The 17,125-nt window shown below is 40.0% G+C and overlaps 3 protein-coding genes across 3 annotated transcripts; 1 reads left to right on the top strand and 2 right to left on the bottom strand.

The window, feature by feature from the left end:
• The first annotated feature begins 514 nt into the window (after nucleotides 1–514).
• LOC116312913 (zinc finger protein 525-like) lies at nucleotides 515–2,591 on the top strand. Its single transcript, XM_031730442.2, has 2 exons — nucleotides 515–695; nucleotides 1,041–2,591. Exon 2 carries the CDS (start codon nucleotides 1,105–1,107, stop codon nucleotides 2,134–2,136), a length of 1,032 nt encoding a protein of 343 aa, XP_031586302.2. The 5' UTR covers nucleotides 515–695; nucleotides 1,041–1,104; the 3' UTR covers nucleotides 2,137–2,591.
• On the bottom strand, nucleotides 2,245–8,015 carry prmt2 (protein arginine methyltransferase 2). The gene is made up of 9 exons (XM_031730441.2): nucleotides 7,760–8,015; nucleotides 7,471–7,668; nucleotides 6,525–6,686; nucleotides 6,025–6,189; nucleotides 5,704–5,879; nucleotides 3,636–3,765; nucleotides 3,415–3,551; nucleotides 3,156–3,330; nucleotides 2,245–2,951 (listed from the first exon to the last, which is right to left on the bottom strand). The coding sequence occupies exons 1-9, from the start codon at nucleotides 7,844–7,846 to the stop codon at nucleotides 2,919–2,921; spliced, it is 1,263 nt and encodes a 420-aa protein (XP_031586301.2). The 5' UTR covers nucleotides 7,847–8,015; the 3' UTR covers nucleotides 2,245–2,918.
• A 1,892-nt stretch (nucleotides 8,016–9,907) lies between these two features.
• ercc1 (excision repair cross-complementation group 1) lies at nucleotides 9,908–16,481 on the bottom strand. Its single transcript, XM_039599592.1, has 9 exons — nucleotides 16,288–16,481; nucleotides 15,635–16,048; nucleotides 14,671–14,774; nucleotides 14,297–14,396; nucleotides 11,291–11,367; nucleotides 11,007–11,105; nucleotides 10,731–10,803; nucleotides 10,436–10,504; nucleotides 9,908–10,347 (listed from the first exon to the last, which is right to left on the bottom strand). Exons 1-9 carry the CDS (start codon nucleotides 16,345–16,347, stop codon nucleotides 10,285–10,287), a joined length of 1,059 nt encoding a protein of 352 aa, XP_039455526.1. The 5' UTR covers nucleotides 16,348–16,481; the 3' UTR covers nucleotides 9,908–10,284.
• Nucleotides 16,482–17,125: the final 644 nt, after the last annotated feature.

The raw sequence follows: 17,125 nt of genomic DNA, 5'->3' as shown, positions 1-17,125 counted from the left end.
AGGAAGGAAATATACACTATCGCTGAATAGCAGCCAACTTCCTGTTAATCAGCTTGAATTAAAAAAATCAAATATCAGCTACCTACACACTGCACTGTTTTTAGATACAATGCAATGCTATGCAAACTAAACTATGAAGAGCCACACTTTGTACATATTTGTACATCCTTTAAGGAGTGCAGTATACTAAGTAGGTAACTGCAATACCGATGATATTTAAAGATTAAAATCATAGTACCTCGCTCATGAAAGTGAACGGTCCCATCTGGTCCAGTTAAAGTAATGATCCTACATCAGTCTGCTTTATATAAAGGCTGCTGATGGCCAATCGCAACATGGCACGTGGACTTCTGCTCAGGTTTTGTTCCATTTTCGCCCTTATTCTGTTAGAAACGAAACCAAAAGAAACATAAACAGACACATTCTTCAAATATTCTGAGTGAAACGAAACTTTCAGAGCATCTCGTGAAATTCGTTCAGTGCTTTCCAGTGAGGACAGTTGTCCCGCCGCTCGCTAGATGATGCTGCAGCCTGTTTTTATCGGAAAACGGGCTGCAGCATCATCTCAAAGAAAAACGATAAGCTGTAGACGACAGTGTTCCGCCGTTATTTAACTCTGGTTAATATGGTGTTTCTACGGCGTTCGCACGAAAAGTACTTACATTCAAGCACATTGCTTAGGAAGGATGAGAACGGTATGTGAAAATTGTTGTTTGTGTGCTGCTTGCGTCCTCAAATATCTTCCGCATTGTTTAAAACGAACCACGGCCTACAATAGTTGGTAGGCTGCTAAGTAAGCTAGTGCACATACTTGTTATATTCGCACAGATCTTGTTGTCGCCTATTTGGCCGACAAGGAGCGATAATGCGATCATAACCTATACAATATGCCCAAAAACCGATGAAGGATATGCGGCTTGTATTTCACCTGAAACAGCGATAAAACCGATTGGTCAGTAAGCAGGGGGGCATCGATTAAACAGTGCGTCCCCCCCCAATAAAATAAAATTAACAATAATTATGTCATGTTTGTCTCTCAGATGCTCCCATCATCTGTAAGACAGTGAAAACCCCTCCCCTGCTGCTGTGGGCGTAGATGGCACCATGCTGGATAACACCGGTGATCAAGTGGAGCAGCAGTCTGGGCGCTGCTCAGACTGTGGGTGCAGTTTTAATCTTTCACATCCTGACTCTGAGCCTGATTCTGATGACACTCCAGCCGATCCTAAACAGCAGAATAAAACAGACAGTTCTTCCAAATGCCCATCCTGCCAGGCAGGCAGCAGCCCCCAGAATGGACGCCGGCCACACCGGCGCATCCGCCTGGACCCTCACAGCTGCAGCCTGTGCTCCAAAACCTTCATCTCTTCCGCTCACCTGACCCTTCACCTTGCTTCTCACAATAAGGAAAGGAAGTTCAAATGTAACACCTGTGGCAAGTTCTTCCATCAGTCCTCCCACCTAATGGCACACAAGATAATCCACAGCGGAGACAGGCCGTTTAAATGCCCAGATTGTGGTAAGACCTTTGGGCGCGCTTCACACCTGAAGACCCACCGTCGACTCCACACAGGCGAAAAACCTTTTAAATGCACTTACTGTGACAAGTCCTTCACCCAGAAGGCTGGGCTCCTGGCACACGTTCGTCTGCACACCGGGGAGAGACCATACAAGTGCGAGCAGTGTGGCGAGGGCTTTCGCTCTTTGTCACTGCTGCTCTCTCACAAGGCTCAAGAGGCTTCCGGACAGGCCAAGTCACTGTCTCCACCACCGCTCAGCCAGCCTCGGAAAACACAAACCAACGGCGAAGATCTGAAATGCGGTGTCTGCTGTCGCACTTTTGTCAGGTCATCTTATATCAGGCTGCACATTCGCCTCAACAAAGGACAGCGACCTTATCACTGCAAAGTGTGCAACAAGACGTTTGTCAAACTGGAAACATTTGTGAACCACTGTGACAAACACCTGAGACAGAAAAAGGATAAAAATAAGGGGACGGAAGACAAAGTCGTCAAACCTCCCCTGTTTGTTCCGCTCTCTAGGCCTTCTTCTCCTGAGTCCTTACCTGCTCAGCAGCTATCCCAGGAGGTCAACACACGCTCCAGAGCAAAAGCAAAGATTAAAACAGAGCCATAGCCAGAAGGAGAGCGTCAGCTGAGACAGAGATGGTGGCAGTAGTGTAATGTTGGTGTTTTAAAAGGTTAAATGTTTACAGATGATGGTAAGAAAGGGACAAACACCAGATTGATAGTTGAAACAGTTCCAATTTTTATTTAATTTATATCAATGTGAGTTCACTAATTGTTATTTTAAGATGGTGATTTCCATTGTGAGCAGTTATCTTTAAGCACTATAATATTTTTATTGAGGTATCTTTTAGGCTAATGTTTGTAACATTTCAAAGGCGTACATTGTTCTGATCTTACAATGTTAAAATGAAAAAAAGGTCATATCTCAAACCATTGTAATGTATGGTTTTCGTTAATCTGTTCTTCTAAATGCATAAAAGCCTAGTGGCATGTATGTACAACCAATAAAAAATGTAAGTTAAATGCTTATTGTAAAACAATATGCCATTTGATGAAAAGTAACATAGTGTGACTCAATCTTGTCTTTTTTTTGCACCTCAGTAAACAAAAAAACAACTGATGTTCCAGCTGTGCGACACAGCGCTGCTTTATGTAAAGTACTTTTGCCCTTCAATAAAAATGGGCAGTAAACGTGCTCTTAGGGTGTTATCACCTGTGATTGCAGCAATCAGGCTCATCACTATGATAGCAGGCATTCCTCTGGCACATTCATTGCAACATGTGAGCAACACACCAGTCCGCTTCAGCAGCAGTCTCACAGCCGAGCAGTTTAATTTTATTGGACTGTTTTTCTATTTTAGATCTCCAACGGTGATGAGCGAATATGTGTCACCTCCACATGGGGAAACTCTTTGTTCCAGCCTAAGGACAGAGGGGAGGGAGAAATGGCAAGTCAACAACTTTATGGGCAGGGTTAAGTTAGGAGATTGTCTTTTTCATTGTTGTTGCACAAACAAAAAACCCTTCCAAAGAACACTCATATAAAAAGTAATAAATCAACCTTCCAATTCCTTATAATCAATACATATCTCAGATAAAGTGCATATAGTAAATAAAGATGTTTGCCTGGGCGTTGTCTGGATTGTCTGTGCTCCCTTTAATGGTCCAGTGCAGGGTAACGGTCATGTGGCGCCTCCAGACAGGATTTCTCTGGAGGACAATGGTTCCACTGATCGAGTCTCCTGCGCATACACTTACTGGCCTGTCTAGCATGAACAATGTCTGTTTCCAGTGTGTTGGCCTGTAGGGAAAATGGACTAGTTGGTATGAAATCATATTTAACTAATTATGCATCAGATTTTTTTTGTGCTTTTCATGTTTTTACCCAGAGTTGGGGCCAGTGTTTAGCTCCACGGTTGCACCTCCTGCTTCCAGGCTCTTGAAGCAAACAGTGAACCAGGCGGTGAATCCATGGAAAACTGCAGACTTCTCCACACAAAAATGAAACTGACCCTTCATTTGCTGAGAAACGAAACAGTCAAGCATTAGTAACAAAATCCAAGTTGGCTCGTTTACAACTTCCTCATAAAAAAAAATAAAAATGACCTCGAGGTCTCCCACTTGTAAAGTGTACATGTCGAGGGAGATGACATCACAGGGAGCAGCGAGGCAGTCACATGGATCAATGATGTGGCTGAACTTGGGCTTGGTGAAGAACTCCTGCTGTGCCAAAGGCCTCCAGAAACACAAAAGTATTTAGCACAAGGGTAAAATGAATTATCGGTGTACTCGTAAATTATTCTAACCTTACAATATGTGATAAACTGTGATATATAAAAATGTTAAACGTATAGACTGTGAACTTTTTCATGTATTAAGTCACTGTGGTCACAAATATCAGCTACTAAATAATGCACACTGCAACTGGTTAACATAAAGTCTGTAAACAGTAGCCTCAAAAAGTCTCTAATGTCACAGTATTAATGTATTATCACTGTTCCTTTTCATTAAATTGGACTGCAGTTTTTTAGCAATTCAGTGTTAGCACATGCTTACGCGTTAATAAAGAATTGAACACCTGCATGGTCTTTTTAGGCCATGAACCATAAAATTAAGCCTTATTCATATTAGCAACTGGGGAAATCTTCATTCGGTGATAAAAAGAGGAGTGTTATCACAACATCCTGGTGTAGAGAATCACACTTATGTTTCAGGGATATAAAAACCCTATTGCTGTTTTGTGAAATGCCCATGTAGGTTTTCCCTTCTCTCTCAAATACACACAAATTAGCCATTAATGTTCAATGAAAGGTAACCTCTCTGTTTGTCTCTAAGGTTTGCTGATAGACCTCTTTGTCAAGGTGAAGTTATACTGAGCTCTAAATTTTGTTAAATGGCACTGAGACCAGTAAATAGCTTATTTGGACTTCTATTATTTTCTTTGCAGGGGCGTCTTAACCTCCAAGTGCATTTTATTTAGTCAGCTAAACAAAATATTATTATAAATACTGATGAACAAAAAACAAGTCCCCAGATGAAAAAGATTCACGTTAGAGTTCAATTGCAACATTAAAGATAACTCAGTGATACCTATTTCTGTATTGTAAAGCGCTAGATAAGTAAACCTTATTTACTTGTTACAGAAATTTGTGGTAAGAAACCTGGCTACGATACAACTGATGATGCCAAATTTTGTGTTATTATTTCAAAATTTCAACTTACAAGATAATAACCTGAAAATTTGACATATCACTTTTCAGTAACGGACACAAGCCTTCATAGTTTGGTCCTAATACTGACAGGTTTTTGTTTTTTTGCACTAGTGGAACTGTAGTAACTGGAACACAGATTAAAAGAGTGATCACTTACATTTTGGGGCTATTTATCACCAACCTATCAATATTCAATCAATAAAAGTAATTTCACTTTGTTCTGGTGACAAACTACAGCAATTCCTACATTTCATTCATCAGGCAACTTGCTTTGCAGTATAAGTGTTTAAGGCAACACATGGACTGGCACAAGGCTGTCTTTCAGATATGAATCAGAGAGGATGATTCGTTCAAAGCTGGCCACCTAGTGGTAAAACCGATTTTAACACAAGCACATAAAGTAAGAAATTAGCCATTACTGGACTTAATAAAAAACAAATCTTTTTAGCTCTTAGTTCACGTCTTACTCATTGGAGCTTTCCTTTTCTTGTGCTGCCTTTTATGTATATGGTGTTGAATCACTGATGTAAATCAGTGAGTTAGTACCATCACTGTGTGTCGGACGTGCAGTACTACAAAAAGTACTGCAGCAAGAAGAGTAGACTTCTTGCTGCAGTAGACTTTTATGAGTAAAGTAAACATTTGTAGCTCACAGTGGCCAGTCTGATTGTGCTTAAAGTCATGTGGCTCCCATGTCTGCCGCTGTTTTCTGACTATCACGTGTCAAGAACAGATCCCCACCTGACCTGCACCACATTACATCGTACTAAATCGTTTATCTGCACATCATCTATGTTCAGAAGGCTTAAAACTACCTGAAAATTTAAATAAGTAAAAAATAAACTATAAAATAAAATAAAATAAATAAAAAGTACATAAAATATATATATATATATATATATATATATATATGTAAGTGACAGGACATTGCTCACTGTCAACTGTGAACTAATGGCTCTTACTGAAGAGGAGTGAAGTCGAGGCCGTATGGCCGCTCCCAGAAGGCCATTTTCTCTGCGTAATAGCTGTCGGCCTGACATGGCACCAAGGTGAGGGCCGCAGAGGAGGGCCACATCGTGCCACCATCTCTAAGCCAGCGGTCCCTGGCCAGCAGAACTGACTCCACCATGAACTCAAACTAGAGCGTGGGGAAAAGGCAAAAAAAAAAAGAAAGAAAGAAGCAATGTGGTATAGTAAAACCTGAACATGGGTAAGAGCAGAAAAGGATGTCCAACAACAATGTATTTTTTTTAGAGTAGCAGGACTGGAAGTGTTATAATTACCAGAAGGCAGTTACCCATCCACTCAGAAACCAGGACGTCCACCTGCTCAGGCAACTCGATCTCCTCAGCCCGCCCCTGGAGCACCGTGACCACCTCATCACAGCCGTTCTGCTTCACCAGCTGTCTGGTGTACTCTGCCATTGAGCTTGCCTCCACAGCATACACCTACAACACCACAGATAATCTCCTTCTGTTCACTCTATACATCATGCTGTTTCCTCAATGCAGCAACACGATTTGTCCAGCAGATGGAAGTAGAAGTACACCAATGTTCAATACCTAACTGGTGATTTTGCTCCTCTAAGTAACCACATTTTTGTGAAAGATTTTATTTTTGGACTCTTAGATTCTAATTTGTTTTTGTTATTTGGCAGGAAACCTAAACTTAACTCACAATATATGCAGATTTTTCCGCATAATTTAAAAATGAATGCAATCTCATTTCATTTCAATCTCATTTCGTTTCTCTTTACAACACAAAATCCAACATTCAACATTACCATTGAGGGGCGTGCCAACTGAGCGCAGAACAAACTGATGATGCCAGTCCCACAGCCGAGGTCCATCACCCTCTTGCTGCTGAGAGAAGCACTGTTGCGGAGAATCACCTGCCGATATGCCTCAGTGCGGCTCTTGTCTGACAGCATCTCCAGGTGAAGCCTCTGTCGTGAAACATGACTAAATGAAACACAGTGCCTAAAAAATGTATCTACAGCAAACTGACAGGTAGCCACTGGCAGTTTATTTAATGCTCAAAAATTAGACATTTTTTTAACTATAATAAAATACGGATCAAAGCAGTGATCAGTCGGATAACTGTGCCCCTGTTAAACCTAACTCCTAACTCTTTATAATGAAAAGTGGCTTCATGAAATAAAACGTTAATTTCTAAATGGCAATATGAAATAAAATCAGACATATAAAATTTGCTTGAATTAAACAAGAGTTTTTATAATTAATCCACTGATAAATAAACTACTCCAAATAGGATCCAAATGAATTCCCAAAACACAGCAGGGTCTAGTTTCATGCTTTTCCTCCCTTGTTTATCAGGGGTGATGCATTAAAGAAAAGGCTTACATGTGTATATTTGGAAATCAGGGGCTAAACAGCATGTTTAGCCTCTGAGCATGTTTACTAGCATCTCAGGAGTAAATATATCACTGAAAACTCTGAATCATGCACCACTGAGCACCAACATCTTAAACCAGCACCGCCACATTGCAGGGTAGTGTCACTTTGACTAGACAAAAGACGACGCTTACTTAAACTCTTAGTCGTTGCATGCTGGTGATTACCTATAGTTACAATGTAAGATGCATGGGTGCTTAACGCGCTGGGAAACAGTTTAAACTCGCATATTATGATTCAAATCATCATTATCTTCAAGTTCATGATAATAATCTGGACACATGCAAAGCAATACACTTCTTTAAAATTTCCAACCAGCGTTCCATAATTGCCAAAGTATTCTTCATCTTGCCACGGGTCTTCTATTGAGGGGTCCTCCTCCTCCTCCCCTGCAGCATCCTGGCTCAGGTAGCCGGCAGGGACATAACCTATGACCCCCTGCAGCTCTGCCCACCACCACTCTGAGGAGGGCTTGGCGTGTACAAGCAGTCTGTCTCCTCTGCTGAAACTAAGCTGTGAGACAAAACAAGTCACACGGTTATTGCTGATACCCCCACCTCCCGTTTTAAGGTTAGGATCTCTGAGGTTTGCGGGTCTCTCTGACCTGATCGGTGCCACTTCCAGTGAAATCTGACCGGGCAACGTACTCCTCACAGGACGCATCATCCTCGTCCTCCTTCTCCGTCTGCATATTTGCTTTTGACACTTTCGCTGTTTGTTTTTCTCTAACAAATAAGCCAAATCATTTCACGTGCAGAGCAACTAAAAAAAACTACAAAAAAACCCCACTGTGTGAACCAGAGTGAATCGAGCGGCGAAACTCCTACTTTCGGCTACAGCGCGCACCGCAGACACTTCCTGTTTCGACGTAAGGTTGCGTTATCAAGCCTTCACGTGCTGTCGGAAGTTTCGAAACTGTAAGTTAATCTCAAACGAAATAACACGACATTTAACCCTGTCAGAAAACGTTTAATGCATTTCGCACCAAATATTATTAAGCGTCATTATGAGATACGTTGGTCTTCATATTCGGTTTGTTTCACAGTTGCATTTTCGTCTTTCTTCTGGTGTCATATTCACTTTTATTTCCAAATGGCCTCTATGTCAATATAAGCAACTGGTTAACACAGGCCGACTTGAAGCTTGTCTAAAGCGATGGGAAGAGGCCCTTCACTGAAAGTTTCCTGAAAGACCAAAGAACAGAATTTCACAATTTACCTTGACAAAAATGTTTGACTGAAAAGAAAATGACTTGAAGGTTATGATAAAAAAACACATTAAGTATTACACTTCTTTAAAATTTCCAACCAGCGTTCCATAATTGCCTCAGAATCTCATCTCTGCTTTTTGCGGATGATGTGGTTCTGTTGGCTTCTCCTCAGGTGAAGCCTCCAGCTCTCTGGAACGGTTCAGCAGCCGAGTGTGAAGCAGCGGGAATGAGGATCACCACCTCCAAATCTGAGGCCATGGTTCTCAGCCTCTGCTGAAACTAGGGTGGAGTGCCCACTCCGGGTCGATACCCCCAGTTCCTGCCCCAAGTGGAGGAGTTCAAGGTTCTGCGGGGTCTTGACCTGATGATGGCCAGAAGGGAAATCTGAGATCGACAGACGGATTGGTGCTGCGGACGCATGATGCGGACTGCACCTCCGTCTGCATATGGCTTTTGGAGCTGAGTGTGTTTGTTTTCTCAACAAATAAGTCAATCATTTCACGTGCAGACCAACTAAAAAACTACGAAAACTGTGGGTAGTGACCCAGAAGAACGAGATCGCGGATACAAGCGGCAGAAATGAGCTTTCCTCCAGAAGGGTGGCTGGCCTCTCCTGTTTCGACGTAAGGTTGAGTTATTCGGCCATCCGGGAGGGGTCAGAGTTTCGAAACCGCAGCTAATCCACACGAAATAACACCAGTTGACCCTGTTCGGAAATCTGACAAGGATGCCTCCTGGGTAGGTGTTCGGGTCATGTCCCACCGATACGAGGTCTTCATATTCAGACCCAGGACACGCTGGAGAGATTATATCTCTTCTGCTGGCCTGGGAACGACTTGGTGTTCCCCGGATAAGCTGGAGGAGGTGGCTGAAAGAGAGGAGGTCTGGGCTTCTCTGCTTAGACTGCTGCCCCGCTGAAAAGAAAATCGATAAAAGCGGATGAAGATGGATGGATGGATGGATTTTTGATCTGCACGCTTTTCCTGTTGCCTCAAATTTAAACTTTAGGTTCTTGATTAAAAATAACCCTGAACCATTCATGCAAATACATTAAAAAAATACCCCCAAACCTCCGTATGGGTTACCTTTCTCTTACAAAAAAAAAGAACCAAAAGATGTGAAAATAATCTCTATTTCTTGTTTAATTTTCTTTATAGCTGATTTAAAGTGACTTAATGGACACAGCAAAACCAAAGAGTATGTTATGTCCACTTGCAAGAAGATAAAACAGATTTAATATACTGCTGGATATCTCAAAGAATTTTAGATATCCTTCCATCCACTTTCTCAAAAACTTAGATCATAAAAGCTATAAAAAGGGCAAGAGGCATCCCGGACAAGTCGCCAGTTTTTCCATACCCCTATGTCAGACTTGAAAAGAAATGTTGCCTTGTTTATTCCTTTTTTGAATGAGATTTTTTTTAAAGCATTCTAGTATACTTTCTGCAGAGATTCAAGCAAAATCCTTGTTGTCTTGTGTGTCTGCAATGAAATATTAAGATATATTATACAGTTAAAAATAAAATAATGTAAAAACCAAAATATAACAAAAATATTTATTAACAAATTAATAACACATACACAAAAAAACCAAAATACATAAGTTTGAAGCTCAAACAGTTCACAACTTCCTAAAACACATCCACGGATTCCAGCGAGGAAGAAGGTACGTTTTAAACATGGGCCACTTCAAACTAACCAGTTCATGTCAAGAATCCACAAAAGAAAAGCCATGGCATGAATATTGAGGTCTAGTTGAGTTTGTATGGGATAAACATGTTTCTCCATTAACTCTGTAAATCGATAGACTTTGTAGTATTCATTCCTCCTGAGTGTTTTAGTTTGATGTTCAACATGATGATCAAAAATGTAGAACTGTTTTCAGAAGCATATCACATTCTTGGTAAAAAAAAAGTGTCTCAGCTGTCTTTTGTCTTTGCCTTGAGAAAGGGCTTATGGAGCACGTCAAAGAGTCGTCTTGCCTGTAAACACAAAATGTCAACATGTTAAATCATCAAACACTTCATCTACGCAGTGTATATTTATACTCAGCACATGTGTTTTCCTCACTTTTTGTGGTCCAAGGCCTGGACAGACAACCAAATCTTCCTTAGAGGCACTGATGATTCCTTCTACAGACTGTTGAAAAAAATACATCATGTCTGTTTATTGATTGGATCATTCCCACTGACAACATGACTGAACTACATTTACACACTTGAAGTTGTTCATGAACCAATCAAGTTGCACATCTCCCTTTAGGCTTTGCAGACTCTTGTGGTATATATAGTGAGTCTTTAAAGGAATTTAATAAACATGATTAATTAATACTTGAAATAAAAATTGTGAAAAATGAGGCACTCACAGAGAACGCAGACAGCAAAGTAATGGCATCAGTTTTGTTGATAGACTTCACAGTTGTCAGGCAATCTGTAACCTTGAAGTAAGCAGAAATCCAATCAGCATTTTCAGTGTTCATGGTCTTAAAGCTACTGCAAGATTTTGGCAAATACTGTACAATCCCATGTTATCATATCTTCCATGACATTTCTATAATGGTATCTCTTTTCTTAAATGGGCACAAGTAGGCGAAAAGACAAACAAAGCACCAAGAGTTCACATAGAAAACGGTGACACACACTTTGATAGGTAGTCTTTTTCGACTTGCTCCTTCAGCATGTCAGCTGGCTTCTTTTCATACGACTTATACGTTTCCAGGTAGCGGCCTGCCTCTTCTGGACTGGCAGTTCAAAATGAGAAGTACAGAAAACGACAAAACACGTTTAAAAAGACAAGAAGTGTTTGACTTTGTCTTCGAGCTATAGTTTTTAGATGTTGGAGCCAGAATCACACAGATTATTTATTTTATATACGTGTTTTGTAGCAAGCTGCTAGGTGCTCTTGATCATCTGTTGCAAGTCTTACCTCCAAGCCAAGATGAGAGTGCAGTCAGCCATGATGCACATGCGAGCCAGCTCTTTTAACGCATGATGAGGATCTTTCTGTAGTTGAAGAGACGTTAGAGTTAAAACAAAAAAAAAACAACAAAATTCATTCTTAAAGACTTTATGAAGTCACATTAGGGCTTTAGATTTGCCACAAATTGAGATGTTGTGACATTTTTAAATTTTGACCCAAATCTGAGTCTTCTTACACAGTATCTATTATTTGGCAGCTCTGAGATCTTTATTTTCCTACACACAGTGCCAAAAATAGTCTCCAGCTGCACTCTTCACACTTCATTTACACCACTGTTAGCGAAACTAATTCAGCTGAGGCAAGATACACTTCACAAATGAGTAGATCTGCATTGATCACTTACATTAAGCTGCTAAAGGAGAGCTGATTGTTCTGTCTTGTTAAATATAAAAATTTTGGATGTTTACATTTTTGTCCGCAATTCATAAGGCCAGCTGACGTTACCGACCTGACAGCTGTTATTGTTAGATAGTCCACAGACTCATAGAGGTAATTTGTGTCCCTGTTTCTGTTGTTCACTTGCTTAAAAGCCTCCAATTTTGTTTCTAGTATTAACCAGATGTCCCAAAGCGGCAAAAAAAAAAAAAAAAAAAAAAAAAAATGGCCCTGGAGACACGAACACTTGCAGAACTATCACAAATTTACTTTTGAGTTCTGTGGCAGGTGTTTACACAGTATTTAACAAAGGTGAGTATAATCCTTTGAAACACAGTTTAAATGATAAATGATGTAAATTATATCACCTTATGGTAATTGCATTCTCCTGAGCTGACATTTAGAGTAGTGATTCTTATGAAAAGCAACACTCCTTGCAGGACTTTCTCAATTTTGGACCTGTGGGTTTTGTCTGATCTGTATGTCTGCATCATGGTTCCACATAGAAAAGAACTGTCAGGGGAACTGAATAATCTCAACATGAAGCTCCACAAAGATGGAAAAAACATAAAGAAAGATTGATTTCCACCTAAAAATCAGTGGAAGCACAGCTGCTGCAGCAGTAATCAGGAGGTACAAAATGAGCCATAGTGCCGCTCATCAGAGCCGCAGTGGCTGTCCTCCTAAAATGATGCCACCAACAGTGCACTGCTTGCACAATCCAGCTTTGAGAAACAGTTGGGTAAGTGCTTAAGACTTGGCACAGGGGTTATAAATGGAAATCAGAGTTTTTGTGACAGCTGTGAAGGACAATGCATAACATTAAGCTCAGTGGATGGCGTCCAAGAAAAAAAAACTTGCTTGCTCTTCAGCGCAAAACTGTAATATTAAACTTAGAGGAGAAAAAAAAGGATATGAAAAAAAACAAACCCCAAAACAAACCGATGAATATTGGGAGCACGTTCTTTGGGCAGTTGAGAACAATATAAATGTGTTCAGTTCAAATGGGATCCAACATGTTTGATGAGGTGTGGATACATTGGTGCAAAAGGTGCTAGGGAGATGACCTTTATAGTTTGCACTATGAATGTCTGTGAATGTACCAAAATACTGTCTGACACAATGACTCCTAATCTCCAGAAGCCGGCAGAAGAGGGATATTCCAGCATAATAATGATCCAAGGCACACTGCCCACATCACAATAGAGTTTCTAAAGTAGAGGGAAAAAACACTATGACCTGCCCTTTTCAGGTCAGGCCAAGTGTGCTGCCTGACTTGAATCCAACCGAACAAATTTGAACCAGTTTAAAGAGAAAGGATAGAGCAGTACAAACCATCCAGCTAATAAAAAAAAAAAAAAAAGTATACTCAATCAGGAGGAGGACTGAGTCTGTCATGAAAAATAAAGATGGACACAAAGTATTAAAATATAAAAAGATCTAAACTGCAGTAGGTGCACTGATTCTGCTTTTATTATAGTCGATCTAAACATGATCTAAGATGAGTTACTTTAAGAGCAAATTCTGTTCAGCATAGATGTAATCCAATTACAAGAAAATGACACAATTTTAAAACCAAGTGATATTGTACAGGGGTGTACTCAGGTCTGCTGTCTGTGTGCAAATCTTCTGAATGTAATACCATACAGCTTGCAAAATGCAGTCAAGATATTTCACAGATGTGTAGTGCACAACAAAAGAAAATGAAGCTTGAGCGCAAATTAATTTGCATCACCGCTGTTTTGATCCTGTCACAAGACGACTTCTAGTTGCTCAGAGAAAGTGTAAACAATTTAGATGAAAACAAAGAGAATAAGAAGATGGTATCAGTCTTGAAATCCTGTAGCAGGAAACTTTGTACAGCCTCCTCCTTTCCTGATATGTACAAACTGCAGATATTTAGATATAGATTTCACAAGAATAATATTCAACAGCTTGTACTGAATGATTAAAAAAGACGCAGGAGCTGCATTTGAAATAGAACAAAAGTAATACTTCTAAAAAGTGCCTTAATGCATTATTTATGTGATTACAGTTTCAAATCGCTTTGACGCATTTCTCACATCAGGAACACCATTCTCACCGCTCTTCTCAAATTAATAACACGCTTCCCCAGCAACATTAGCATTTCCCATTGCGTCTGTACACACTGCTGTTATTTCTGAACATACAGTCCTTTACATTCCTTTTTTAGAATCTGAACACTTAACATTAGGCTCATGTTTTTGCAGTACTTTCAAAGTCAGTAAGGTTTTGATAAAAGTAGAACAATAAACACATTAAGACAATTGAGAAAAACTCTAAACTGGACTGTATATCATAAGCATGTATTAGTTTTACTTTATCAGAGGAAATGACACCTTAGAATAGCTGCTGCAGCCATTCTAGGATCTTAATTTGATTAGATTTGATGTAAAGACATTGGCTTTGACAATGATTGGACATAGAGCATCCCCTAATGGTTTGATAAATAGTAATAATCTCCCAGTTACCACAAAGAAGTCAGGACACTGAATGTTGACTAAATACTTTAAATAATCAGTATCAAGGTTAATGTTAAAGAGCATCTTTACTTACCACATCTACTTGAACTAGTAGCACTCGTAGTGTGAATGTGTGTCCAAGCTGTTTCAGACGGTCATGGATATAGTTTGGGTTGAGATTGTGATACCTCAGACTTTATGTCGAGCCAAAAAACAAACCAAGAAACAAACAAACAAACAAACAAACAGAAGGGACATAAACCAACATCAAAGGAAGGAAAATACAAGAGAAATAAGGTAAGGGAAAAAAAGCATTTTTTTTTTTAAACAAATATATGCATAGAAACCTTTTTTATAACAACATGATGTTACAGTAACAGAACAAATGTATAAAATTTTCCAGTGTGTGCAATGACAACAACTTTTTCTCACTCACATAAACAGAGTTTGTGAAGCACAAAAACCCACCTGAGGAAGAGAGCACAGGTTGTCTGTCCCAAGACATAATCTGGCACAACATCTCCCAACTCCCATGGTACACTCCTAACAAACTTCAGAATGGGGTTTCCTCTCTGTAGTGTTAGAAATAGTTTTTTTTTAATATAAAGTGTCTTTTCAACATTGATTGCAATATATGCTCATAATAGAGTTGACACAGTCCTCATTAAAAACATTAACCCCATGTTGTGAAGGATGAACTAAGAGAGATAGAAAGAGTTGGGTGTAGAAGGTAAATTGCTACACCCTTACAGAACACAGTGTCAGACAAGACAGGCTGATTGATCTTGAGTGTATGATAACAGGGTGCTATAGCCAACAAGAAATAGAGACCACGTTGTGTCAATTAAAGCTGACTTCAACATGAAAATAAAACATCCCTGGTAACAACTGTAAGGTAGGGAGGGGTTTTCTCACACAGGACAAGATCCCTGACTAGAGGTAAATGACCGTTGCCATGCGGAAGAACCCTGAGGAGAACAAATCAGGGGGTGCCAAGTCTAAACCATGGCATCTCCCCATCAATAGCCAATCACAATTATTTCCTGTTTTCATGTGTCTAATATATACTTTGAATTATGAATTGTACTTCACTTCTCCGCGTGCAGACTGCTTGACACTGAGTAGTCCACAGCTGTGCAAGCCAAATCTTTAACTGCCTGACAATAAAAATAGCGTGAACAGCAAGGTTGTTTCCTGAACTTCACTCAGCAAAAAAAGAACACGACAGTAGCAATGTAAACAAACGTGGTGTTATACCCTGCCACTGTGCAGACCTGAAAACACTAATTTCAGCTGATCAGTGAACAACAGACACACGTAACCTCCACAGAAAATAGCTACTGGGACAATAATAGGAATGCATGAAAGGAGGCTACGGTTTTCTGTAAACCATGCACCTGTTGGGTCAAAGCTATATAGTTTTAATGCATACCTGTCGAGGACTGACAATAATGCTGCTCCCAGATCCCACTGGTTTAGGACCCAAGCTGATGCCCGGTTCTGACCTTTGACCACTTCCCTCTGTTTGACCGGTGGTAGCCTCCTGTGCCTCTTCACTCAGTTTGACATGGGGCCCTTTAGCCAAGTCCTGCACTGTTTTACATTTTTCTGTGCTGGAGGACACTGTAGATGGCTCACTTTGCCTCACACAGGTAACTTCAGCATCATCGCTCCTGGGCAACTTGGAGGCAGCATCTCTATGTGAAGCAGCAGCCGCATTGCTTTTACTCTGGACGATGTATTCTGCGTAGGACACCGGCTGGCCCACTGACTGAGCAGGCTTTGTGGTAGCTGAAGCTGAAGTGCTTTGTCCAACTGTAGAAGCGAGTTGAAACTGTGGCTTTGGCTGAAACGCAATCACAATGAAATACTCTCTGAGAACCGATAATTTTACTATGAATTAAATCACATAAAACAACCATTCACGAGTCTGGAAATACACCTGACGAAAACTTTTTATAGATACGCTTTATAGCTAATCTTTAAGTGAATCTTACGTTAAAAATTTAAATTGTATGCTTGAAGACTCGTTTGCTAGCAAGCCTGCTACGTAACCGCGAACTTATTTTTTAGCAAAATACAGACCGGTGTTCTTTCTTTAGTGAAAGCAGAATCGTCCAGGTTGATGTTAAATCTCTTCTTCATGTCTGTTGACAGCGGGAGAATTTTCAAGTAAAAACATTTAGTTGAACTTGTAACAACTCGCTTTCTGACACACAATGCAAGGTTGCAACGGCTCTTCCGGGCCAATCCTATCAGAATAAAAGCATAAGCACCCACCTTTTCAGTTCCTTCTGTCACAGGATAAAAACAAGCGTTATATAGTTATGCACTAAATTAGACTGTTGGCATGACATGTAAGTAAGTTAAAATCAACTCTATCAACACGACCTTAATTTGTCTTGATATTTCCGAATAAATAGTCCACGTTCACACAGACCCGCAACTGATTTGAAGGTGTTTGAACATTAATTTTAAGGACATTTTTAATGCGTGTCATTCCTCATTAGTGGGATTAGGTGTCCCACTTTATCATACGTTCCTCATGTTACCCCTAATTCTGTTTGGCTCTGATTTTCAAAGTGAATACATGTCTCAAAGAAACGTGTCTGTGATAAACCACCAATCCATCCCTGTTGAAATCCAAAGACGATTCAAAGAGAGAACGGTGGCTTAAATATACGTTTTAACAGTTTTTTTTTTCTAAATTGAATCGATACAAGACTCCATGAAGACTATTTATTAAAGAAATCTAGCTTTCTATTCATACCAAATTCTGGAAAAATTATGAAAAACACTTCAGGCCGAAAATATTTCTAAACAAATATCAGCAGAAGTGCATCAAAACTAAAATCCAAGTTTGTTGAGTAAAGGGCGTTCAAGAGAGTAGCTTACTACATGCTTAAACTATGTGTACAGTAGA

Source organism: Oreochromis aureus, linkage group 16, assembly GCF_013358895.1.
Source record: "Oreochromis aureus strain Israel breed Guangdong linkage group 16, ZZ_aureus, whole genome shotgun sequence".
NCBI lineage: Eukaryota > Metazoa > Chordata > Actinopteri > Cichliformes > Cichlidae > Oreochromis > Oreochromis aureus.
This window is presented reverse-complemented; position numbering and strand designations above follow the sequence as displayed.

Excerpts from the sequence above, each read along its gene's own strand:
- LOC116312913 (XM_031730442.2), top strand. The coding sequence starts at position 1,105 with ATGCTGGATAACACCGGTGATCAAGTGGAGCAGCAGTCTGGGCGCTGC.
- prmt2 (XM_031730441.2), bottom strand. The coding sequence starts at position 7,846 with ATGCAGACGGAGAAGGAGGACGAGGATGATGCGTCCTGTGAGGAGTAC. Across the intron at positions 6,190-6,524 it reads AGTTGGCACGCCCCTCAATG|GTGTATGCTGTGGAGGCAAG; the intron begins GTAATGTTGAAT and ends GTGGTGTTGTAG. Across the intron at positions 3,766-5,703 it reads CTCGACTTCACTCCTCTTCA|GCCTTTGGCACAGCAGGAGT; the intron begins GTAAGAGCCATT and ends GTGTTTCTGGAG.
- ercc1 (XM_039599592.1), bottom strand. The coding sequence starts at position 16,347 with ATGAAGAAGAGATTTAACATCAACCTGGACGATTCTGCTTTCACTAAA. Across the intron at positions 14,775-15,634 it reads TTATTGTCAGTCCTCGACAG|AGAGGAAACCCCATTCTGAA; the intron begins GTATGCATTAAA and ends CTAACACTACAG. Across the intron at positions 10,804-11,006 it reads GAAAAAGACTACCTATCAAA|GGTTACAGATTGCCTGACAA; the intron begins GTGTGTGTCACC and ends TGCTTACTTCAA.